The sequence below is a fragment of the Electrona antarctica genome, assembly GCF_951216825.1.
Source record: "Electrona antarctica genome assembly, chromosome: 2".
Classification (NCBI taxonomy): Eukaryota; Metazoa; Chordata; class Actinopteri; order Myctophiformes; family Myctophidae; genus Electrona; species Electrona antarctica.
The window spans coordinates 22,740,259-22,765,610 of record NC_136807.1 but is presented as its reverse complement, the minus strand read 5'-3'; the positions used below and the strand labels follow the sequence as shown (position 1 = coordinate 22,765,610).

The following is a 25,352-nucleotide window of genomic DNA, read 5'->3' as shown; positions in this document are numbered from 1 at the left end:
GTTTTGTATTTACTTATATTAAGCCTATTATTTATACTCACATAAAGACAAGTGCAGATCTACAAGCTATCAACACGTTGCAATGTGACACACTGTCAGCTTGTAGATCTGTTCTTTTTAAGCAAAGTGCCTTCTTGGTACATACATGAGGGCAGGTCTGTGGGTCAAAAGTCATATAGGGATATAACTTGAACGGTAACTACTATAACCTTTTAAAAGAATAAGTAATTAGTAACTTACAGTATTACTCCTCCTGAGTAAAGGTTACATGCACAACACTGATTAGCCAGTAGCCACTTAATCTCTCTAATCGTAAAGGAGCACTTCACCCATTTCCAACCTGTCTTCATATAATTGGTCTTCACTATTGCTCATTATAATATGGTACCATTTTTGTCTACTCACTCGAGGCCTCTTTTCCACTGTGGTTCTTTTTTCCCGCCTAATATTGAACCAGTTCAGACTTCAGAGTGTTTCCACAGAAAATGAATTGGTGCAGAACCAATAAAAGTTGGTTCGGAACTGGAACCCAAAAATGGTTCCAAAAGGTTCCTAGAACGGAAGCAGTTCTAGAACCAAAGTTCTTTTGGTGGAAAAGGGGCCAGGCTGTGTCTCAGATGAGGACTGTGGAAAGTTTTGGCTAATGTGCCGGGCCATAAAATAAATGCTGGGGTTCATTCAAGTATATCACCTCAAGAACTCAATTCTAAATTCCATTCCAGTATTTTTTCGGAATCCCTTGTAAATCCCCATCAGCTGTGGGTTGGGATCAGTTTTCCACATCACTGCAGGAGTCGTTGGTCCCAGTGAGTGAGGTTGCAACTCTGTGACGCTGGGGGGGTTTGCACTGCGGCGAGGCTTGTTGTCTCTGAGTGCCTCGAGACGGACGAGCGAAGCAGAAGCTCAACGTTCTGCTGGAGCTGCTCTCATCGCTTCCACCCTGCACAGATACATATGTGTCACACCGTCCAATTTAAACACTTAAACACTCATAACACAAAGGTTCTCTTTGTTTCACTGATAAATTGTCATTGGCAGTGGTGGACCACTCGCTTCAAATGTTATCAACCCATAATCACCAGTATGTTCTTATCAAGACCATGCAATGGAGCCAGTATGGACATTTCCTACATACTACCGCGAGTACGCGAAAACATTGTGAAACAATACAACAACTTCGCTTTATGTTTACTTATGTGGCTGGTTAAGTTTAGGCCGGTTAGGTTTGTGGTCTGATTTAGGGTTAGGGTTAGTAATATAGGGTTAGTAGTCGAACAACGTGCCAAACGTGACGTCGCACAATGGCTGACAACAACGTCAATATGTAGGAAATGTCCATACTGGCTCCATTAACCTGACTCCGCCAGATGGGGCAGCAGAGAGTACACTAGGTTCCCCCCTCCTGCTCCCATCTGGGAACTCTCAGGCAGACTTGATGCTCCGGCCACCAAACGGCCTGGCCAATCAGCGGCAGCTAGAGGCGGGATCAAGGCATACACAGTGCTATGATAAGAACATACTGGTGATTATGGGTTGATACCATTAAAATCCGCTAAGTGGACACTGGACAGTAACACGCCCCCAAATGAGACAGCGGCCCCACTTCTGGTCCGTTTCAACTGTGTACTGCAGCTGCCAATGCAATCCCTATGAGAGGTATCATGAAATACCCTAATTTCACTGGTTCATTACTGAGGCTATAGCGATCTTTTTTGTGTTCTAATAAAGTGTCCCATATGTTTGATTTGTCCTTTTCAATGTCACATACCTGCCATCTCAACATACATCCTACAATGTACTGTAATATACTCCATCAGTTTGTGAAAAGTGCTAGCATTGTAAATCTCAAGTCAAAGTGGTCGCACGGTATATACGTCACGGTTGCATCCCTTGAGGTTTTCAATACCCAGATATATTTGTTGTATTTCGTTTTATATGCTATGTATTTGTTGAAAATGATCTAAACAGCTTCTTGCAAGACTATTATTAATACTCATCTGGAGAATTCACTAGGTAGTTGAAAATGTCAGGATGTCACTCCTCCATTTAGCTGGGTTATTTTCCCATGCAACTATTCAGCAAAGTTAATTATACAACAAGTTGACAGCGGTAAAACACACCGTCGGAGCTCCGTGGTAGGTAGAACATATATAGTAAGCCCGTGACATGTTCAAAATATAGACATGAATAACAAAGTCAGTCGGGATCGGGATGTATATTGAGAATTCCACTCTTCAAAGTCGGCGCTCGTAGCCTTGTAAAGGCAGTGACGTCCCTTAAAAGCGACAGGTTCTCTGTCTGCCGTCTCCCCTTTGGTCCGTTAACATTATGGGTAACTCATTCAAGTGGTAAATTAAATGTGAAATACATCCTCTATTGAGAAAACAACAATATATGTTGACAAAGACACTTCATACATTTGGAAACATATTTTTATTCAAATCAATATAGTCTTCAGTTCATATTATTTTAAAAGTAGGCTAACTACAGTTGAATTTCAATGGACTTCTATGGGCTGGCCTGCAGTATCCGTGCCAACGGACCAGAAGTGGGGGCGCTGTCTCATTTGGGGGCGTGAAATTTGTAGTCCCCGTGTGTCTCTATGGAACATGTGTGGCTGCATGCAGTCCACGTACCTCTGCTGCGACGCTAGCGGAGCTGTGGTTCCTGGTGACGGTTCCTCTGGTGGCGGTGTTGCTCTGGTGCTGCCCGTTGGCTCTGTCCTCCCTCTAGGGTTGGCACACAATCATTACATAATGTAATCGTATAATTGCAACTATTTGAGATAATCGCAATCATTGTCATAATCGTCATAATCGTTTCCATGTTGAAAAATGTTCATTCATTTAATAAAAAGGCAGAAATAGCAGATCTACAAGATGTGTAAGCTTGTAGATCAGCTATTTCGACATTTTGTTTTAACCTTTTTAAAGTATAACATTTATAAAAATGCTAGTAATTATCTTTGGTATATTTCAGTTTTTTGCCCTGTGCACTTTTTTTTATTACAAAGCCTTAAAAGCAAGAAAGAAATTCCCAACCCCAAAAAACACAATTAAATCGTTAATCACAATTATTTGTGTTATTAATGGTGAACTTCAATGTGCAATGGTGGCCCATACCTCCTTCTGCTTCATGAACCTCTGGTTGACAATGCGGGTGACGCTGTCGTTGTGGTGCAACGTGGCCGCCTGGCCACCGGGGGGCGCCCGGCTCGGTGCTCGCTCCAGGTGTTTGAGGCCGCTGCTCTTCAACCCCGCGGCGGTCGGCCCACCGGGGGGTTTGTCCGCTGCTCTGCCGCTGACCCTGCGCAGGAACTCCGTCACCAGGCCGTAGCGGCCACCGGTGGCGGCCGCCGCTTTACTGGGGGGCTTCGTGGCATCAGTCCGGCTGCCCCCCGTCGAGTTCCCGCCGTCGCTCTTTGGCGTGCCACCGTTGTTGTGTCCTCCTCCACCACCTAGGCCTGTGTCACCAAAACCACAATTTTAGGCATTTAGCAAATTAGCATATTGTTGCTGACCACAGCTAACTCAGATTTTTATTTCCGATCTACAAGCTTACAGGGTGTTGTGAGCTTGTAGATAGACTATTTTTACTATTCATTTTATAAAAAGGTGGTTTTGGACATAAAGGATTTTCACCGACAGCGACAATATTACCAATATTACCATAACAATAACTTAAAGGAATACTACAAAAAAGTATATAAATTACAATAAACCTATTATTAATAAACTATATATTACCCCATACGAATAAAGCATTGAATTAATGGAGATTTATTTGTTTTTGTCGCATTCCTAAAGCCAATAATTCAATATTTGCAGTATCCGCTGCGTTAGGAAACCAATCACTGACGAGATTATTGATGATCCACGGTCAAAGATAATGTTTTAAATATGGTTTTGCTCTTGTTAAGATTGGTCTCACACTTCAATTAGTCAAATATTGGATTATTGGCTCAATTATTGACTCCATGAATTCAAGGCTTCATTTTTTGGGTGAAGTGTTTCTTTAAATTTACTACAAATGACCGGTACCAATAATTAAAAATCACACCCGTGTGAACTGAGTGGTGCAACTCCATGTGGAACTTCCAGACCCACAGGAACACGGCCATGGTGGCGAGCCGCCCCCCGTCCGAAACGGTTGAGAAATGACAGTTACCGTGTGGGGGTCCCTCTACTGTACTGTACTGTCACTACTGTACTGTCACACCCAAAATCATCATATATAATACAGTTAATATGTGTGTGTGTGTGTGTGTGTGTGTGTGTGTGTGTGTGTGTGTGTGTGTGTGTGTGTGTGTGTGTGTGTGTGTGTGTGTGTTAGGCTGCGCAACAGTGACACTTGGTTGTGAAAACCAACCAATGCTATTTTCGTGCTCAGACCCAGCCAGGGACACAGGGACACATCCAGCCAGAGACAAAGCTCCGTATAGGAGTGGTTGCACCACTCAAAAAGTAACACTTTTCGACACTAACTCTGGGGGAGCCCGGGATTGAACTGGGAACATCGCGGTTGCCATCCGGCTGTCCGGCTGTACCGCCCACTCTACCTGAGTCACTGCCGTCCATTTTACACTTGGTTGCATGCTGAAAATAGCCGATATACTATTTTCAGAATGCAAACAAGCATAAAATGACTTGTCTTTTAGTTCTACTGGATCTCTTCTCCACTAGTCCCTCCCAACATTTTACTCTAGTTTTTACTCTAGCATATTTTTCTTAGTTTTAGTCATCATAGCTTAAGCTATTTAGTTTTTATTCATAGTTTTCGTTGGTGAAAAAAGGTAGTCGGCAAACATTTCCAGTCATATTTTTAGTCGATGGAATCACCACTGCTACCTGATCTGTTGTTGGCGGTGGAGGAGGTCCATGATGGCGTCACGCCGTTGCTCCACGAGCCTCGCTCTCTGGACGCTGCCACGGCTGTGGACACCGGCACTGGCGAGCTGGCTAGCAAGGAGGTGCTGAAGTATGTGGAGGAGGAGGAAGCCGAGTGTCTCCTGTAGAGTTTGGGGGAGGAGGTGGAGGTGGAGGTGGAGGAGGAGGAGGGTTTGGGTCTCTCTGTCCTCCCGGCGGCCTGCCTCTCCAGAGAGGAGGTGGAGGAGGAGGTGGAGGAGGGTTTGGCCAGCCTCTCCAGAGAGGAAGTGGAGCGAGCAGAGAGCAGTGGTCCTCGAGCAGGGCTGCTCCTCCTCTGTGAGACGTCTGTCTGTAGACCAACACTCACCTACAGGGATGGATGGCAGTCAGCCGTGTTGATTTTGACAGCAAATGTTGGTTTACAGTAGTTCATAGTCTTTTGAATAGAATTCTGTTAAGTTTTAGTCACATTTTAGTCATCTGAAATGTTTTAACTTTAGTCTAGTTTTATTTGATTTATTTAGTTTTATTTGATTTAGTCGACTAAATGCATTTTGGTGGGCCTTGATTGCACATTTTTACAATGTTTTCACTTCGGCAGCAGTAATTTCACTTCCGTGTCGTAGTCGCCTACACACGGTAGGCAGTATGTGGAAATGCTCATATTGCCTCCATTGCATGGTCTTGATTAGCGCTTATCGGTTGATAACATTCGAAGCGGTTAGCACTCACCATCTGCGGCTGCATCATGTGAGTCTGGGTGGCTGAGCAGGACACATCCAGACCTCTGGCTCTCCTCCTCTCCAGTGAAGCAGAATGAACTGGCTGCCTCAGGCCAGGACTGGCACAACAATGGCAACACTGTATATTAAGGCTGGGTCTATGATCATTATCATTATCTGCCTGTTATCTCTCCTATGGTACCACATCAATACAGCATGGAACTTTATATGAAAAAGGTTGAAAACCAAGCACTGCTTTAATGGACTAATACCTGAAGCCGGCTGTGATCTCCTTCATGTCGTCGCTCAGGTTGGAGGACAGGCCCAGACAGAGGGCTGACAGGGAGCTGGGGGGCGTGCACCATGAGGCCGAGGCGCTGGTCACAGAGGGGGCGGGGCTGATGTTCCTCAGCTGAACAATCACAAGGACAATTGGTTGCAGCGTTTATTTTTGTCGACTACAATTCTATCGTCGACTACCTTTTTTCATTGATGAAAACAACATAAAAACTAAATAAAAATAAATATGCTATGATGACTAAAACTGTGACTAAATATAATTGACAATTTTCCATAAAAATATAAAATAAAGGCGAAAAAAAAAACATAAATATAATTGACAATTTCGTCAACAAATAAAAACTAGACTTGAACTAAACAAGTCGTTTTGTGCTTGTTCGTGTGCGGGTGTTGCACTCTGAAAATAGTAAGAATAATCTTACAAAGTGGAGCTCTACAAGGCGATATGAGGCGACTTTGTCGGCTATATTTTGTTAATTTTTCTGAGCTTTTTTAATCCCACCCCTGATTATCCATAACAATTATCATGAAAAATACGAAACTACAAGGGATTTAGCAGAAGCTCTTAATCCAGAGCGATTTGCAGTAAGCAAGAACACAAATGCATAGAAATACTCATCTAGGATCATAAGTAAAACAAGAATCTGTCTACATAACATGCTATAAAATGTGACATTTTTAGCCTTTTGCATAAGCCTGCAAACTAAACTAAACTAAAACCAAACTAAACTATAGCAAAACCCGCATTATTAACTAATCAAAACTAAACGTGAACATTTTAAACCAAAGAGTCAAAATGAAAAATAAAAGTAAATGCAAAAACTGTAACAGTAATAATAATAATAATAACCTTGTTGTGTAAATGAGCGGTGTGGACGCGGCGTGCGGACGGGGGGCTGTAGTAGACCCGGACGGCGGTGGTCTCCGGAGCTGTGTGGCTCCTGTCCTCCTGAATCTGCTCAAAGTCCAGCTCCGGGAAGTTGAGCGCCATGATGGGGTGGTCCCACGTCCTCACCCGTACCTCCCTGTCTGCCTGGGCAGCCTCCTGGCTCACATACACCCAGTTCTTCCTGTTGGGACACACAGCGGTATTATGGCGGTGTTGATTTCGTAGACTGGAACTATGATGACAAATATTCGTAGACTACCTTGTTTTCACTGACGAAAACTACATGAAAAGTAAATAATAACTGAGGTATGACTAAAAGTAAATATATTGACAATTTCATCAATGGATAAAAACTATAGGCTAAAATGTTAGAGGGACTAATGCAGAAAAGATCCAATAGAACTAAGAGATAAGTCATTTTGTTGTTGTAAAGCACTTTGTAATGAAAATTTGAAAAGGTGCTATATAAATAAAGTTTTATTATTATATTTATTATTTTATATTTGGTTGCGCTCAGGTGTTGCACTCTGAAAATAGCAGATCTGCTATTTTCTGCATGCAACCAAGTGTAAAATCAGGCTATTTTCTGCATGCAACCAAGTGTAAAATCAGGCTGAAAATAGCAGATCTGCTATTTTCTGCATGCAACCAAGTGTAAAATCAGGCATTACAACCGATTACAACCGTTTGGCTCAAAAGAATTTAGTCGACTAGACTAACTAAAATATTACAGATGACTAAAATATAGCAACATAAGTTTTTCAGAAAACTGTTTAGGATTTAGAAGACATTTATAAATTCAGCCTCAGGTCTTAATGGATTATGTAAAAGAAAAAGTAGTACTTTTTCTCCCACAGGTTGGACCCATATGGAGCGTATAGCCGCCTGCGTCTTTTCCCTTTGGAGTTGAAACACCTGTGAACATAAATAAGAGATACAGTATGTGCAACACCTGTGGATATGAAAAACACTGAAATGACGCCTGTCGCGCAGTGTTAGGGCCGATTCATACTCTTATTTTACCGCTGTTTCGGCGCTGTAGTGCCGAAATGATTTCGGCTCGTCAGAAATTTTCAGTAGCACCGAAGAGCCGACTTTAGGACGGTACCCGCCCCCCCCGAACCTAAAATGACGTCACATTGTAGGCTCTACAGAGCCGAACCGACTTTTATTCGGCTCTAAAATAGGAGTATGAATCGGCCCTTACAGTTCTATGAAAACAAGCCCAAAATAAGCAACCAGTTTCACCACTTGGGCCCTATAGTACATTGACTGTTTTAAAATAGCAGCTCTAGAAGCTCACAATGTGTCGCAACGCAAAGTGTTTGACAAATCTTGTATGACGCTGCTCCTTGGCACAAACTATTTTCAGATGGAGGGTTTGTGGCCAAATTAATATTAAAGGTAGGGTGCATGATTGTCTTTGGTTAAAATAAGTTAAATAGCTCCATCTTCTGATACTAATCATTGCTATAGAGTGCTCAGTAACAGGAGTCTCCATGTGGTTAAAATAAGTGTTAAATAGCTCCATCTTCTGATACTAATCATTGCTATAGAGTGCTCAGTAACAGGGTTAAAATAAGTGTTAAATAGCTCCATCTTCTGATACTAATCATTGCTATAGAGTGCTCAGTAACAGGAGTCTCCATGTCTCTCTAGATCTTTATTAAACAGAAAATACATTTTCAGGTCAGAATACCAATTTTATCCAATGGGGATAGAGAACTCAGACAGGATACAGACTGGCAACAGCTGGTAGGAGATTTGTGTGTGCAAAATGAGGAGTAGAGGCGTGATGTAAAACTGACCTGTCGGCTTCAGAGTGTTTCCCCTCGTCAAAGATTATTGTGTTGACAACAGCACACTGTCCAGGAAAAAAAACACAACATTATTTATTTGGTGAAAAGACAACATAATAATGACTTCATACTTGGAACTTGGAAATGATTATGGCGAAATGCAGAATAAATAATGGATGTGAAAAGGGTTGAAAACCACTTCCCTAGACTGAACAAATAATATAGTAATAATTGTTCCATACCTCTGTCATTGTGCTCTGAGGAAGCTTAGCATCGTTGATCATGTCAGCTCCTAGTTCTTCTAACAGGCTCCGGAGTACACACATGGTTTTATCTATGTTCTGGATTCAAATAAATAATCAAGTGTTTTATTGTTGTGTCAAAATGTTGTATTATTTTTTGCTGCTGTGTCCCTAAATCAATATTTTTGGATTTTTCAACAGTGAGTTGCGAGCCCCTGCTTTTTCTACTAGATTACCAGTTTTTACAGTTTGGCTCAGCACCAAATAACGGAGGATGTTCATTATATTTTACTGTGTGCTCTTCATGTGGCCATAGAACATTCACTCCGCTCTCAAAACAACATATTAAAAAAAAGAAAAAAAACTTTAATCTTTCCAAAACAGAAACCGAAACTAATCCTGAAGCTAAAATATGGATAAATAATAAAATAAGGACTTATAAAAGGACTTACAATCTTGGGCACATAGACACACACATTACAACCACAGTCTGATACTGTTGTACTGGGAGCTGACCAGTACAACCAGAGTATTATACTGTTGGTCACTGGGAGCTGACTAGTACAACCAGAGTATTATACTGTTGAACTGGGAGCTGACCAGTACAACCAGAGTATTATTCTGTTGTACTGGGAGCTGACCAGTACAACTAGAGTAGTTGGCCACTGAGCAGTTCCATTGGAGCAGTTGGGTGTTCAGTGCCTTGCTCAAGGGCACTTCAATGGTGTTGGGGGAAGGGTTAAGAGGTGGCCATTCACTTCCACACACAGACTTTTCCTCCCGGTGGGGGAATCGAAGTGGGACCCTTCCGGCAACATGTGCGCTCCTCTTTACCAGTGGTTCCCAAACTTTTTAGCTCAAGATCCAAAAGAGAAACCAGTGAAAATAGTAGATCTACAAGCTAAAAAACAAGCTCACTTTGCGCCACGTTGTGAGCTTGTAGATGGGCTATTTTCACTACTTCTTAAACATTTGTTTTCTAATTTATGGAATTTATTTCGATTTTTCTTTGATTTCTTCATGAAATTACTGGGGGGGAAAATATTTGAATTTGTTTGTAATTCATGAAGATTTTTGCTTTTTATGGGGGAATGTTTTATGAAAATGTTTTGAAATAATAATAACAAATAATAAAGGGACCAAGTGTTTAAGAACCGGTGCTTTTAATCCACCGCTGCCCATGATACTGAAGCCGTTCCTGTACTTACCTCCTTGCCTTCCACCCCGGATGCCTTCATCTCACACCACTGATGGAGGACCCAGAGGATCTGGAAGGTGAGGCCCATCCTGGGCTCTGCTCTGTGGCTGTGGACGAGGCTCCATTCAGACTGCTGCTGCACCCTTTCCTTCACCTCTGCCGTGCGCAGGTCCTCGGCGCTCACAGCTTTACCGGTGTCCGCCTCGCCCCGCACACCATGGCCTCCGCAAGCAGGGGACAAAATGTCCAGAGCATGTCCGTCCTTTTGAAGGGACATCCCGCCTGTTAAACCCATTAAAACCGGGAAAGTTTAAACCACATTAACGATTATTTTATACTAATGGCTATTCACTCGATTCGATCATATATATCTTCTTCAGGGATTAAATGATTAATTTCCAAAATACTTTAATACTCAACATGTTGCATCTACAATAAACAATTAGAACTGAGAGCTTTATTCCAGTGTGTGGACTATACAAATACCACACATATGCTACCTTTGCTATCTTTGAAGATTCTTGACAAAGACTAAAACTAACTAACTAAAACTCACCTGCTGTTAGCAGTTTCTCCACCCTGCCACTGAAATCCAACAGCATGGCTTGCAGAAGCTCCAGCGTGTCCTTCAAAGGCCCGTGCAGAAACCCAGCGCTCTCGGCTTTGCCGCCGACCTCTTTAGCGGACGAGAGAGCATCGGAAGAGCAGAGGTGGTGGTTGTTCCTGGAGGAAGTGCTGGTCAGGAGGACATGGATGGCCGAGCTGACGATACAGGAATGACCTCTGAGAGCCAGGAGGGTCTCGTAGTCGTTCGCCGTCATTCCGCGGAGACCCCTGCTCTCCTGTTTGTCAGCAACGTCACTGTCCCGGCTGTCTGCGGGGTCTCTCTCCCCGCCCACCGGCCCCTCCCGGGTGATCTGGCACATGGCGAGCGTCTCTTCTTCACTCTGGCGTTGTAAAGAACCTTCCTCTAGGGATGGGACCATATGAAAATGACATGGCACGATTATTGTGGCAAAGATAATTGCGATTAACAATATTATTGCGATAATCAATATTTGCTTAAAACTTAAAACGGCACTTTTGTTAACCACCTGAAACCCCAGCATCCCTGTTCTGGGGGGAACATCATCCAAAAACGTTGCAACACAACGTGTTGTGAGCTTGTGGATCTGCTATTTTTGGCGAATCGATTTGTGTGATTTGTGTGTAGAGTGAAATAAGAGCGTACCAAATACACTCTTTACAGGTCTTTTTTCCCAGTATGTATGTTCAGTAAGTATAGAGGGTTTGACTTGGTAGCCAATTTGCAGCTCAACAAAAGCTATTTCATCCTAGTGTATGACGATAGTGTAGGACAATTTCACGATAAATCTATATATCTCCGCGATCTGATCTGAGTGTTTTTTTTATCACTATAAACGACAACAACGATTATTGTCCCATCCTTACCTTCCTCCACTCTCTGCTCCTCCTCCTCGCGCTGCAGCGTCTTTACACCATGTCCCCTGTCCTCTGTCTCCCTCCGCTGGGCGAAGGGGGACAGGTCGTCCACCGCCGCTCCCTCCACCTCCTCATCCTCGCCTCCTCCTCCTCCTCCTACTCTCTCGCGCTCGTCGCTCACCTCGGCCCTCAGGCCGCGGTTCTCCACCTCCAGCTCCACGATGCGCCGGCTCAGCAGCGTGGCCTCCTCTTCCACCAGACGCAGGTGAACTTTGACCTCGGCCTCCCTGGCCAGGGCGGAGCTGGCGGCCCTGCCTTCGCCGCCGCCAGGCGCATGGGCGTGAGCTACATCGCCGTAGGCGGATCGGTAGCGTGCCAGCTCCTCGCGCATGCCCTCGCTCTCCGACACCAGCCGGGTCAGCTTCTTGCACATCAGGGCCAGCTCCTCCTTGGCGAAGTGGAGCTGGCACTTTAGGTCGGCGCTGTCGTCCTTTTGAGAAACGACAAACGATGCACATTTAGACTATCGCAGCGGTTCTCAACAGGATACTGCAACGTTGGGCCCCCCAAATAATTGCCAAAACACTAAGATTGTAATGATGTTATAACATAATTCTGTAAAACGTTGAAAAATGAGTTTTCATTGTGATACTGATGATAAATAGGAAATTCAAGTAGGCCTATTATTTGTTACTAATTACATTGAGACTGGAGGCACAGATGACTGTTTCATCACTTTCATGTAATCAATTCCCAAGAGATCCCCAAATGTGTTTTGGGGAGAGCACTGGTTTCAGCCCATTCAACCTCCTTTTGTGTGTTGGCTGGTGAGACGTTCCTAGCAAGACATATACTATACTGTACTTCACCCGCAACGGTATTGCGCTGAGAATAGTTAACATACGAGCTCACAAAGAGCGATGGGTTTCATGTGGTGCCGGCCTGCGCCCGCATACTGTTTTTTATCGGTGTGATGTCGTCTGATTGATCATTAAAATAAACGTGCTCTGAAAATGCATGTGGCACACCAATCTGACCGCCATTTTGGCGGGCCTTGATGGCGTCGTAATGCCTCATTTGACACTCAGTTGCATGCTGACAAAAAGCAGATCGACTACAGGCTCACAATGTGTCGCATGTTCGCAACGCCTTGTGAGGTTGTAGATCTGCTATTTTCAGAGTGCAACACCCGAGCGCAACCAAACATAAAATGTACTTGTCTCTTAGTTCTACTGGATCTCTTCTCCACTAGTCCCTCCGTAACCACGGAGGGCACCACCGTTTCCCTGCCGGTGGAGCCTGCAGAATCTACCACTCCTGAATCTGGTGCAACGCACAGGTCCTGTCTGCACCTGGAGAGAGCAGGAGTGGACCTGGTGAGGCGTAGGAGCCTAGGAGGTGCCCGGCCAGGAGTCAACCCACAGTGCCTAGTCCCTCCACGCTGGAATGGCCCGCCCAATACCGGCAGAGTAGTTCTGGAGCAGCGGATTGTGTGTCTCTGGTTTTTCCCTAATGGGACTGATCGAGGGTAGCTACTGGGACGTAAGTCGGGACTTGATCACCCCGGCTGGGTCACCCGAGTGAGGGGTATGATGTTGTGAGACCCGAAACCCCGAGGACCTTGGGATACATCACTGAGGATACGTTCCAGGTGCACCCATGCAATGTTTTTTTAGTTTATAACATTTTAGTCTAGTTTTTATTTGTTGACGAAATTGTCAATATATTTAGTTTCATAGTTTTAGTCTTCGTAGCTTAGCTTTTATTTCGTTTTCGTCAGTAAAAAAGAGGCAACCAACGTCAAGACAAAAGAAACAAAATGACCTTTTCTTTTTTCACTTTACCTCCATGTGTTGAGACAGCCTCCTCTCAGCCTTACTGTTTGGTGACCTGACTCCTCTCCTCTTCAGAGAACTCTGTGGGTTTCAAACAATGCACATGGTTATCTATCAACGTAATAAATAGCTCTTCATCAACATGAACCACTTGAACCATAGCATCCAGCAAAATAGCCGATCTACAAGGTCACAACAACGTGTCGCTCTGCAATGCGTTGTGAGCAGGGTTTTTTGTCAAAATTCCATTTCTGCCACAGACATACAAAATGAGTAGACAATAATATGAGCAGAAACACTTACAGAGTTAGCCCTGAATGACCATACAGGTATGTCACTAATTAAGTCCTAACAGATTTCTGAAAATCATTTGGTGCTCAAACTTTTTCACCGCCCAAAATTAAATGTATTTGGCCGCCAGCGCCAAAAGGTCTTGTTCCAGGGACCCCCCAGAAGCAAAGATCTGAGTAAAAAATGTTTACTTAAAATATATATATGAGTATTCAAAGATTTACACAAGATTTTTCAAAAATAGCAGATCTACAAGCTTGCAGTGCAGCACAAATCTATTTGCATAATTTGGAACACCTTTGTGTGATTAATTAAATAAATCAATTAAGTCTTCTTTGATGTAGGATCTGAAAGGAGATTAGCCAGAAATATCTCAACTCCTCTACAATACTATACTATAATAAATAGCTTATGTTATAAGTCTGAGCATGAGAGGAATGTGTGTGTGTGTGTGTGTGTGTGTGTGTGTGTGTGTGTGTGTGTGTGTGTGTGTGTGTGTGTGTGCATGTGGCCATTGTCTAGTGGACGTAGACACATGGCGGGAGGTCACACTGTTTTAAATAGACATCAGAGGAATGCTCTCTATTCAAGGTCTGGAAGTGAGCAATCATGCTAACATAAACACCGAAAGACTTTCATTACTGTATGTGCAGCTGTTCACTAAAACCACAGCAAACCCACTCGCTGATTCCACTTTGCTTGCGCTATGAGCAACACTGTACCATCATACGTACCATCATACGCATGCATGCATGCACGCACGCACGCACGCACGCACGCACGCACGCACGCACGCACGCACGCACGCACGCAAGCACGCGCGCGTGCGCGCACACGCACACACACACACACACACACACACACACACACACACACACACAATGCAGACACAGTGAAAGTCTTTAAACAGTTGGGTTTCGTTGTCCTGTTTTGTGTGCTCAAGTATCAATATCAGCTGTTTCAAGCAGCCACAGTCAGTCAGACAGCAAAGCACTGAATCCTGAACTCAGCTGCAGACTATATTCAACATCAGAGCTCCTAATTAACAATTTTGGTATTTAGCAGACGCTTTATCAAAAGCGTCTGAATTAGCAGAGTAAACATGAACTCAATACAGGGTAAATATTCACATAAGTAAAGTGTAGAGAGAACAATGCTGTAGATCCAAAAACACTAGTATACCAAACTACGAACCTAACATCTGTCTAAACAACATGAAATTATACTAAATTATATTATTAATATTTCTGGAATTAATCCCAAGAAAAAAACAAAATACCAAGTAACCAAGATATATCTGCATAGTAAACTAGCATTAAGAAGCGTTGAGTGAAGTGCTAGGGTGTATGAAGAGGTGAAGAATTGTGAGTGTAATTAGATGCAAACGGCGGCATTTGATAATCAATTAATTATTAATTTAGTCATTCACTCAGTGATGGTTATAGCCTAGCTTAATTCACTCATGATTCAGTGATGGATGTAGCCTAGCTTAATTCACTCATGATTCAGTGATGGATGTAGCCTAGCTTAATTCACTCATGATTCAGTGATGGATGTAGCCTAGCTTAATTCACTCATGATTCAGTGATGGATGTAGCCTAGCTTAATTCACTCATTAATTCAGTGATGGTTGTAGCCTAGGTTAATTCACTCATTAATTCAGTGATGGATGTAGGTCAGTATGTCATTTTGAACACCACAATACATGCTGATCCACATTTAGCCTGGTTGACAACAACAAAAGGGGGGAATCTATTTTTGTAACCACGCACGCACGCAAACACACACACACACACACACACACACACACACACACACACACACACACACACACACACACACACACACACACACACACACACACACACACACACACACACACACACACACACACACACACACACACACACACACACACACACACACACACACACACTCTAGTCTACAGTATGTATCTCTCTCTCTCATTTCATTCTCTCTGTCTTGTGGAGAATGCCAGCTGTGCCTTCAGAGTTCTGACCCGTCCCCCCGCCCCCCCCGTCCCCACACACACACACACACACACACACACACACACTAGTGCAGTGGTCAGCTGCAGGCCCATGGTGGCTCGTATATGGTGGCAGGCCAGGCAGTAGAGCAGGGTCATCATGTGTCAGGTGACATCAGAGTGACAGGGACATGGTGGGGACAGCTGGGTGCATGCGGTGGAGCAGCTGCATGGCAGCATGGGGGGGGGACGGGGGGGGGGGACTTCAGGGCATGCCATTTTTTGAGGGGCACAAGGCCAAACTGAGGGGCAATCGCTTTGGTCATGTTCATCACATACTCTCAGGATATAACAGCAGTGACAAGTAGAGGGAGGAATGAACTGACATAAGGACTAAATTGGGAGAAAAAGGGGGTAAAAAAGGTCAATGGCCAATGTCAATGGTGCATTTATCTAGGGCCTTTATCCAAGGCGCTGTACATAGATTGTGCATTACATTCACCCATTCACACACACATTCATACACCGATGGCAGAGAAATTAGGGATTCAGGGGTTCTCTTGCTCAAGGACACTTCAACACTAACGCTGGGGGAACCTCTGCTGCCTCTGTCAAGACATAATGGTTACAGTACACTAAATGCTATAGGCCTACCTCTCTGGTTTTGTCCATCTCTGCCTGTAGAACCATCTTGGACACGGCCAGCTCCTCCATCTTCTCCCTCAGAGCTTCATTCTCTTCCTCCAGCTTGGATTTTTTCATCTGCACAGACTCCAGCTCGTTGTGCACACGCACAGACACACACTTTGCAACCTGGGAGAAAAGTCAATGGCAGGTCATTAGCATTTCACACATTTCTACCCAGTCCGATCTCTTAATGGGCCGGAATAAATTCAAGAAATTTACGCTCATATTTTGATCGTACCAGTATTTCCGACAATTCCTATATGTTAGGTGTGGGATTCATCTTTTATTATTTATTATATGTCATTAAAGTTTTGACATATTATTGCTTATACTTTAATGTCACTGGGCACAGATGCACCTCCATTGTGTCCTGGTATTAATTTATAATAATGTAGGGTACTCTATATTGATCACATGAACGCAACACACAATAGCCATTCACACAAATATTCATAAACAGATGCAACAGCATGCAAGGCAACAACCGGAAGCAATTAGGGGTTCAGTGTGTTGCTCAAGGACACTTCGACACTAACTCTGGGGGAGCCCGGGTTCGAACTGGCAACCTTGTGATTGCCATCCGGCCACTCTACCCTTGATCCACCGCCGCCCCGCCAGTAATAAGTCTTACCATTTCATGAGGAAACAGTGTATAAAATCTAGCTTTTCCAAACAATGATTAATCCTAAAGACGGATTCAGTAATAAAGCTCTGGTCTGGTATGGATGAAATCTTGCCAAGTCCATTACTCCATTTCCAAATCTGATGTAGTGGCTAGTGGGACAGTGGAGGATATGTATATCCAAAGACAATTCTTTGGGGGTGCTTTTATGCCGTTATTGATAATTTGTTTGTGGAGACAGACAGGAAACAGCGTGAGAGAGAGAGAGAGAGAGAGAGAGAGAGAGAGAGAGAGAGAGAGAGAGACGGGGAGTGACATGCAGCAAAGGTGGTCAGGAACGGGATTCGAGCCTATAATGCAGTATAAGTGGCCTGCTAGGCCAGCGGTCCGGGGCCAGAGCAGAGCAGATCTATGGGTGCGGGTGCACCCATGCAGGCCCACCCAGATGGACAGCTTGAGATCCATGAAAACGTTGGGATTCCACTGGGCGTGGTAGCGGCACCACCATGAGGCAGCCGCAGCTGATCGCTGCCACTCTCCACATGCCTGTGATTCCACCACATGCCTTTCACATGCATCCCAGAAGCAGCAAGCGCGCCAGGGCTATTTTTAGTGTGATGCCACTCGTAGAAAGCAGCCCAAATAGAACGAGAAAAAATATGTCATATTGACATCATCCATTGGTCATTAGAATCAATTAGAATGTATTTGTCATGCATACAGAGTACAAGCAGAGATATGTTGGTGGAAATGTTCTGTAGAGACATAACAATGCAACATAACTAAGAAGATAATAATAATTAAAGAAAAGTAGTAATACTGTCATTATTAAAATTATAGATAAGCTTGAAATAAAGTTGAAATACGGGTAGAATGGAAGTTCTGATAAACCTGGTATGATAGACAGGTATGATATAAGATATGAGTCCTGGAATTTCATCAATTTAGGGGCAAACTTTGAAGGCATTAAGACCAAATGCCAGGGCAGCAAGGCCGTCACATAAAAGTGATTTTACGTCCACAATAACTATAACGTAGGTTATTGTACAAAACTCCTAGGTCAAAAGTTCATACGCTCTCAGCCCTGGACTAATGAGAGTCACTTGACTCCTTTGAAGACGGGGTTGTGGACTAAGGAGGTTTTAAGGATTCATAATGCTGATATACTGGTGTCTTTTGTTGGCCAGTGGGCACCGTGCCACTGTGCCCTATAAGGCCTTATAAGCCTTATAAGCCATTCAGGATGGGAACACCTTTTGGTGTTTTAACCCTTCTGGAAGGGAACCCCTTTTGGGGTAGATGTTGCTATGTACAATATATAGCAACATAACATTTTTTAATAAATAATAGATTTGTTTCTTCAGGAAACTTAGGTCAGGCTTTAGAAGGCGTTTTTAGAATCGGCCTCAGTCCTAAATGAGTGGCACATTATTCTGTATTGATTTGAAGGATATATAGGACCAAACCAAGGGGCCACGAGCTTGGTCTCCATGTATTCCTGCCCTGGATGTGACATTATATTATATCGTTGGGCAGAAACCTCTTATCTCCATATTTTAACTTTTTCTGTAAATGAACACCCTACTTGATCATAGTCACACAAAGATAGCAAAAGTAGCTAGGTCGAAGGCTCAAAACTTGCAGATCTGCTACTTTTGCCATTTTTGAATTTTATTTCTGAAAACTAACAGATTTTAGTTACACCCGACAGAGACGCTATCTAATATCTTAACCACTTAAAAGTTAAAACCTATGTTTAGCTCCTCTACTTTTCTCCCCTCTACACCAAGTCTGTTTATCTATTTAATTAGCTCACATTGCTTTGTGAGCTTGTAGGTCACTTCTTCTTTTTTTTTTTTTTTGCCAAATGCCAGCTCCAGAAGAGGAATGCCAAGGATCATGTGGTTAAACATCTCCATCCCATTCAGATTCCTCCAGGCCCAGTCATTAAACAGGTTCCGTATGCAAGGAATTGCTTTCAGTAGGAATGTGCCCGCAGAGAGCATATATCGCGCTGTTGGGTGGAAACCTCATATGTCCAAAACTGTTATACTTTTCAGGATTCAAATTCAAAATCAGCAAAAGTAGCAGGTGGACAAGGCTCGAAGCGCGTCGCTTGTAGATCTGCTGTATTTGATGCTTCTGTGTGACGCTGTAGTGTGATCAAGCAGGGCGTTCATTTTTAAATACAAAAAAACACGAAAAGTTAGAATATGGAGATAAGAGGTTCCTGTCCGACAACAAAGACATGAATGGAAGGCAGTGGGGTTTAAGCACAGATGATATGAGCACTATGGAAGGGAGTGGGGGAGATAAACGCTTTGGCACACAGGATCCAATTCCCAAATAAACTGCTGTAGGGAATCCTGACACCACGCAGCTGTGTAAAGAACCCATGCACCCATATGATATGACGCCTAGATCTACCCAGTGGTGGATGAAGTACTTGATTCTACAAATACCTTCTAAGATTTGTGTTAAAAAAAATCTAAATTAAAAGTTTGTTAAAAAATATCAGATGTACAAGCTTTGTGCAGCACTGTGAGCTTGTATATATGCTATATTTAATAGCCAAGCATTCCCGATTTTAAAGGGATATTAAAAGTATCAACACCACAATGTAAACTTGGGCTATATCTTGCGCCACCCCTTAACCCTTATCCTTAAACTTATTTGCCATTTTTTACTATCTAAAAAAAACCTTTTAAAATAGTTCAAATAGCTGATCTACAAGCTCACAACGTGTAGATGTAGGTCGGCTAGTTTAAAATGATTTTCAAAATAGTAAAAAATGGCAAATAAGTTTAGGGATAGTGGTGCAAGATAGGGCCCTATATAATCTATTATGTTACTAAGTGAAAGTTCCGTATTCAGAATTGACTTGAGTAAAAGTACTAAAGTATTGGTATAAAAAAATATTTAACGTACCAAAAGTAAAAGTGCTCATTTGCGCAATGAGGACTTTTGTTTTCAAAATGTACTAAAATCTTTTGAAAATAGCACTGAAGTGGTTCGTGTGTAGCCTACGTTTTGTAATAGTCAAAATCTACAAAGTAACTAAAGTTTTCAAATAATTATAGTGGAGTAAATGTGCATTATTTGCCTCTGAGATGTAGTGGAGCAGAAGTAAAAGTATTGAACATTTTGAATGTTTGTATGTACAGTATGTCTTTCTTGTCTTTAAACCTGAAAATGTATAAAGAAAAAAAGGAAAAGAAAAAGAAAAGAAAAAAGTATTGAACATTTTTACTTTAGTTACTTTCCACCACTAGAAGTACCAAACACAGACTAAAGCACCATGTTGGTGGCTGTCGACTGCTGTGTTTTTTTCTGCGTTATAGCGAACAACTCAAACTATAATTACGCTTATAGTTCCCTGAAAACAGAAACCAAGGAAGCATTAAAAGGACATTTGCACTTTATGAAACATTTTTGTGGTGGAAGTGAGTGTGTGTGTTGGCTGTTGGCACAAAGGAAGTGACTGAACTCATACTGTAAACCAGTGTGGCCAGAGCTTTGCAAACAAACAAGCAACCAGGTCTATGAAAATAAAATACGTTTATCGTATTGTTTAAACCAGTGGTTCTCAAACATTTTCATGTCAAGGACTCCCAAATTAATATGTACAGTGTGTCTGTACATACTACAGACACACAGACACCCAAATAACAGATTTGTGTTGTAGAATGTTTCAAAAAATATTTTTACACAATACAACAAACATGTTGCGATGCGTTGTGAGTTGGTAGATCTGCTATTTTCAAGCTGCCAATGCATATATGGTTAAAGTGGTTAAACTGAAGCAAGCCCACATAAGCAACTACACTTCAGAAACAAGCCCAAGAAACCGCAAGGGAAAACAATCCCAAAGTCGTTTATAATAAGCAGACATGGCAACACTTGACTGTAGCATGGTGCAATCCAGTGCAATGGAGTTCCTCTTATTTTATGATGACGGGAAAATAAGAGTGACTCGCACCGCAAGGTCAATTTATAGAGCCAAAAGTGTAATTACAGTTTATCGTCGATGAGTCAGTTCTGAGTTGGTGTGACGTTGGTTGGACCCCCGCCGGTTTTACTGTACACCACAGAGGCAGCCAGCAGGGACCCCATTAAGACTCAAGGAGGCCCCTGGCACAATTATCTTTTATAGAGCACCCTGACCTCATGCTACCCAGAACGGGCAGTGGGGTGGGCACGGCAGTGGAGTGGGCACGGCACGCAAGCACACTACTGCATGGAGTTGTAAAGCATGTGTGTGTGGGTCACGACAGCACAGTAGACATTTTATCGTACATAATTTAGGCGAAGAAAGTGTCTTTTGAGTGACTTTGGATATTAGCATATTATTATCAATATGATAATAAAAGTGGTGATAAATAATAATACAAATTATTAGCTTAAATACTAAAAATAAACATGCATTTATTGTTTTATCAATAATAAATGCAATATGAAAATGAGATTCAAAATATGTATATATAAATGATATGGGTATGTACGATTGCATATTTTTTTCTGTATTGTTTAGTTTTTACATTTTGTTTTCTTTTTTCTCTGTTTTGTTTGGTGTGTAACTAAGTTAGGGTAGGCATAATAAGCCTCGGCTTCAGCCTACAACTTTTTGTTGTCACCTCTGTTTATGTAAACTAAATTGAAGTAGATTTAAGTTATTGTAAATCACCAAAATAAACTATTCTTTCATTCATGTCCAGACTTTCCACAGCTAAAGTACAGAGGAAAGTTGCGCTTTCTTTGTTCTTTGTTCCAGGTTGACTGCAGACGCGGTGGTCTCAAAAACTATAAAGAACAATTGGCAGCAAAACTGCAAAAGACTTGTTCGCGGCATAAATAATTAAAGAAGACTCCTTAGACAGAGACTTCAGAAAATATATAAATAGTATTTCTACACTGCAGCATTGATACTTTTACTTTCGTAAAAAAAAGTGTGAGTACTTTTTCCACCACTCGAGAAGAGTGTGTGCACAACAACAGCTGACCTTTATATCATGCTCCAGGCTCCTGACCAGTTCCCCGTCGACGTGTCCCGTCTGTGCCACTCTGATGCTGCGTCGCTCCGCCTTGCGCAGGCGGTACTGCAGGATGCGACACGTCTTGTTGGCCCGCTCCACCTGCAGCTGGAGAGCCTGCAGCTGCTCCACCTCCTCCTGGTGGAACATGTCCCTCATCTCCACCACCTCGCACCGCAGCTCCTCTACCTCGTCCTGGGAGAGAGACAACGCACCACCACATGAGAACACATCTCCTTCATAGACAACGCACCACAACATGACAAAACATCTCCATCTCATATGACCAGTACATGTACCCCTAGGCGTACCCAGAGATAGCCTGGCTTTGACCAGACTGATATTGTGGATTCGTTCACGCTTCCTCCCCGGGGAGGTTTGAGCGAATCCACATTATGTGTCTGGCCAAAGCCAGACTAACGCAGAGGTACTAGGAGGTACGTGAGAGAAAGTGGAAAATGGAAAAACAAGACACATTTTAAAGTAAATGTGCTCAGGGTGGTCTAATTTAAAGTCATTTCATTCATAGCATCGGGTGCATACCTCATATGTCCAAAATGGCTACTTTTCAGCATTCAAATTCAAAACAGATCTACAAGCTCAAAATACAACGTGTTTTGCGCTTGTAGGTCTGTTATTTTTGCTACTGTTCTCACTGTAGTATGGCAAAGTAGGCTGGTCCATATCCATTAATACCCTTGCTGCCGTTGCATTAAGGCTATACCAATCTCTGCTTCCTGCCCTCGCCCTAGCGAAAATAAAAAGAACATTTTCGCTACTCACCAATACAAAGACGAGTTGTGTCATTACAAAGCCTACTTTCCTTAGTGAACGCACCCTCTGAGCCCCCCACCACACCTATACAATGTACTTTTTGGCCAGAAAGGGATTTTTTTTCACCGGAAGGAAAAATCTAGTATATGAAGTTTTCTCTTTGGAGTAACTAAAAGTATTTTTCTTCTGGTGGAAAAACAAATCCCTTTCTGGCAAAAAAGTGCATTTTTTTCCAACAACATGAGAAAACATCTCATGGAGTAGACGACAACATGAGAAAACACATAACATGCTCTGTCTCCTCCTGAAAAACATCAGAAAACACCACCAAACAACGCTGAGGCTCAGAGTTCATCTGAAAGTCTCTTGCCGCAGACTCCATCAGTCATCAAATTGGCTTAGGAATGCGACAAAAACAAAAAAAAACAACATTAATTCAAGGCTTCATGGGTGTGTAAATGATAGACAAATAAATATGTTATTTTTTGGGTGAACTACTCCTTTAACATGGAAGCTGTTACTATAAGAGTTTTTGGAACCTTAGATATGAATTTGCATGGTGGATGAATGAATGAATGAATGAATGAATGAATGAATGAATGAATGAATACAATATCCAATCTACACTAAAACGCTGGTTCTCAACATGAGGCCCGGGGACCACCAGGGGTCCAAATGCAAGTACATGGTTGGTCTGTAACTCTGAGAGTATATACAAAATATAACCAAGATCCTTAGGTCTGTAACTCTGAGAGTGTATATATACAAAATATAACCAAGATCCTTAGGTCTGTAACTCTGAGAGTGTATATATACAAAATATAACCAAGATCCTTAGGTCTGTAACTCTGAGAGTGTATATATACAAAATATAACCAAGATCCTTAGGTCTGTAACTCTGAGAGTGTACAAATGGAACAAAATGTATTGACCCTTAATGGACCCTAGGGTCTGTGACTCAGAGAGTGTACAAATGGAATCATTGGACCCTCACGGGTCTGTAACTCTGAGAGTTTACAATTACAAATGAAACCTAATGAACTTGCAGTCTGTAACAATGAGTGTACAAATGTAACAAGTCACCCACCCACTGTGAGTGTACAAATGGACCCATTCCATTTGTACACAGGGGTTTTCCCCATGTGCAGAGATCAAAAATATTGCATCAAATGGGGTCCTTGAAATTAAAGACGTTGGTGAATCACTAATATCCCACATCCCAGTCAGACTCTCAGTATGCTGCCTGTTGACTTGTGATGTGTCCATGTGAGCCGCATGTTAGCAATTAAGAACTGACACGAGCAATTAAGAGTAAATCGTCTTGAACTCCTCTAGTCTAAAGCCTGTCACGTGCTCTCTCCTAACCCTCACGCCTGGCTGGCACACAACAGTTAGCAAGCTTTATGGCTGCAAAATCAATTTAAAGTGAAATAATCCCAACAACAACAATACAAAAACCACCTCAACAAACAAAACATAACCTATCAAAACACAATAGTTGCAAATGCAATTAATAAATGAAAACTCAACAAACCAATGTAGCCTTACTTTTAGATATTCGTTTTCTGATCTCAAGTCTTCGACCTCTCGGACGAGGTCTTCCGTTGTCTCGTCCATCATCATCACGAGACCTCCGGCTGCGTTAGCAGCGGAGTCTAAATATGTCCCCGAGGATGTCCCCAAAACTCCGAGAAACCCTCCTCCCCCGAAGCCAAGGAACCCACCGTCTCGACAGTGCTGTCGTGTTGTCCCTGTCGGCCCAGTGTCATCATCACCACCTTTCCCCCCTCCTAGTGGCGATCTGTCTGGGCTATAAGCTCTGCCGTCTGTCCAGCTGGAGTCCGTGGTCTCCGTGTCATTATCACGCAACAGCAGGGAATCTTGGAGGAGCTTCGTGTCCGTGGGAGGACAGTCGGACACGTCTGACCCGCTGTCCGACGAGACTGACTTCGGACTCGGACTTGAGCAGCTGCCCGAGTCTCTGCTCAAGTCCGCACAGCCCGAGTCTCTGCTCAAGTCCGAGTCCGAAGTATTAACACTGTCGTCGGACAGTTTCCTCTGCTGCGCGCAATGGTTCTTTGGGCATTCCATTTCTGTCGTGGTGGTGGCGGCGGTGGTGGCATCTAATGCGACCTTTATCCCCCCTGATTTAACGACCTGGGCATCTGCAGTCACACTGATCTTAGATGAAGGACCACAGTGGATAGTTTTAGATGGCGTTGATGATGATGATGAACTCCGTTTCTTCTTTTGGCTGCTACTGGCGCCCTGCTGCTGCGCTTTGGGTTGCGTCTGGCACCGCTGTGCGCTCTGTGCGCTCTTGCCTCTGTTGTTCATCATCTCCCTGTTGGTTGTTTTGTTTTCCTCCTTCTTCGGGTTAGAAAAAGACAAGCTCCTGTGAGTCAGTCAGTCAGAGATCCGTCCTGGGTTGAAGTAGGCCTACTACTAGTACTACTACTACTACTCGTACTAGTGTCCCCGTGCAGTGAATGGCTCCTACAAGCAGCATCTGATGCTCTCCATCACAGAGGGGGATGCAGAGAAGTACAGTGGTCTTCTTGCTCCACAGTCCACACCACGCCCACTGCCCGGACCAGCCTATTGGGCGGTCGCTATGCGTGAGTCACTATAGTCACTACATCCCTCAGTGGGAAAAAGTCATGGA

General features: G+C 43.1%; 2 protein-coding genes across 2 annotated transcripts in view; one reads left to right on the top strand and one right to left on the bottom strand.

Annotated features, from left to right (window-relative positions):
- LOC306934868 (ubiquitin-conjugating enzyme E2 variant 1) overlaps positions 1–25,352 on the top strand; it is a 521,434-nt gene that overhangs the window by 42,867 nt on the left and 453,215 nt on the right. The window lies entirely within an intron of this gene.
- On the bottom strand, positions 608–25,027 carry LOC306932590 (uncharacterized protein; the record flags this gene model as incomplete). Its single annotated transcript, XM_079514443.1, has 16 exons — positions 608–940; positions 2,637–2,729; positions 3,123–3,463; positions 4,848–5,232; positions 5,598–5,706; positions 5,860–5,999; positions 6,738–6,957; positions 7,620–7,691; positions 8,585–8,640; positions 10,026–10,297; positions 10,572–10,985; positions 11,468–11,948; positions 13,303–13,374; positions 16,229–16,387; positions 21,884–22,108; positions 24,236–25,027. The coding sequence occupies 16 exons, from the start codon at positions 25,025–25,027 to the stop codon at positions 770–772; spliced, it is 4,002 nt and encodes a 1,333-aa protein (XP_079370569.1). The 3' UTR covers positions 608–769.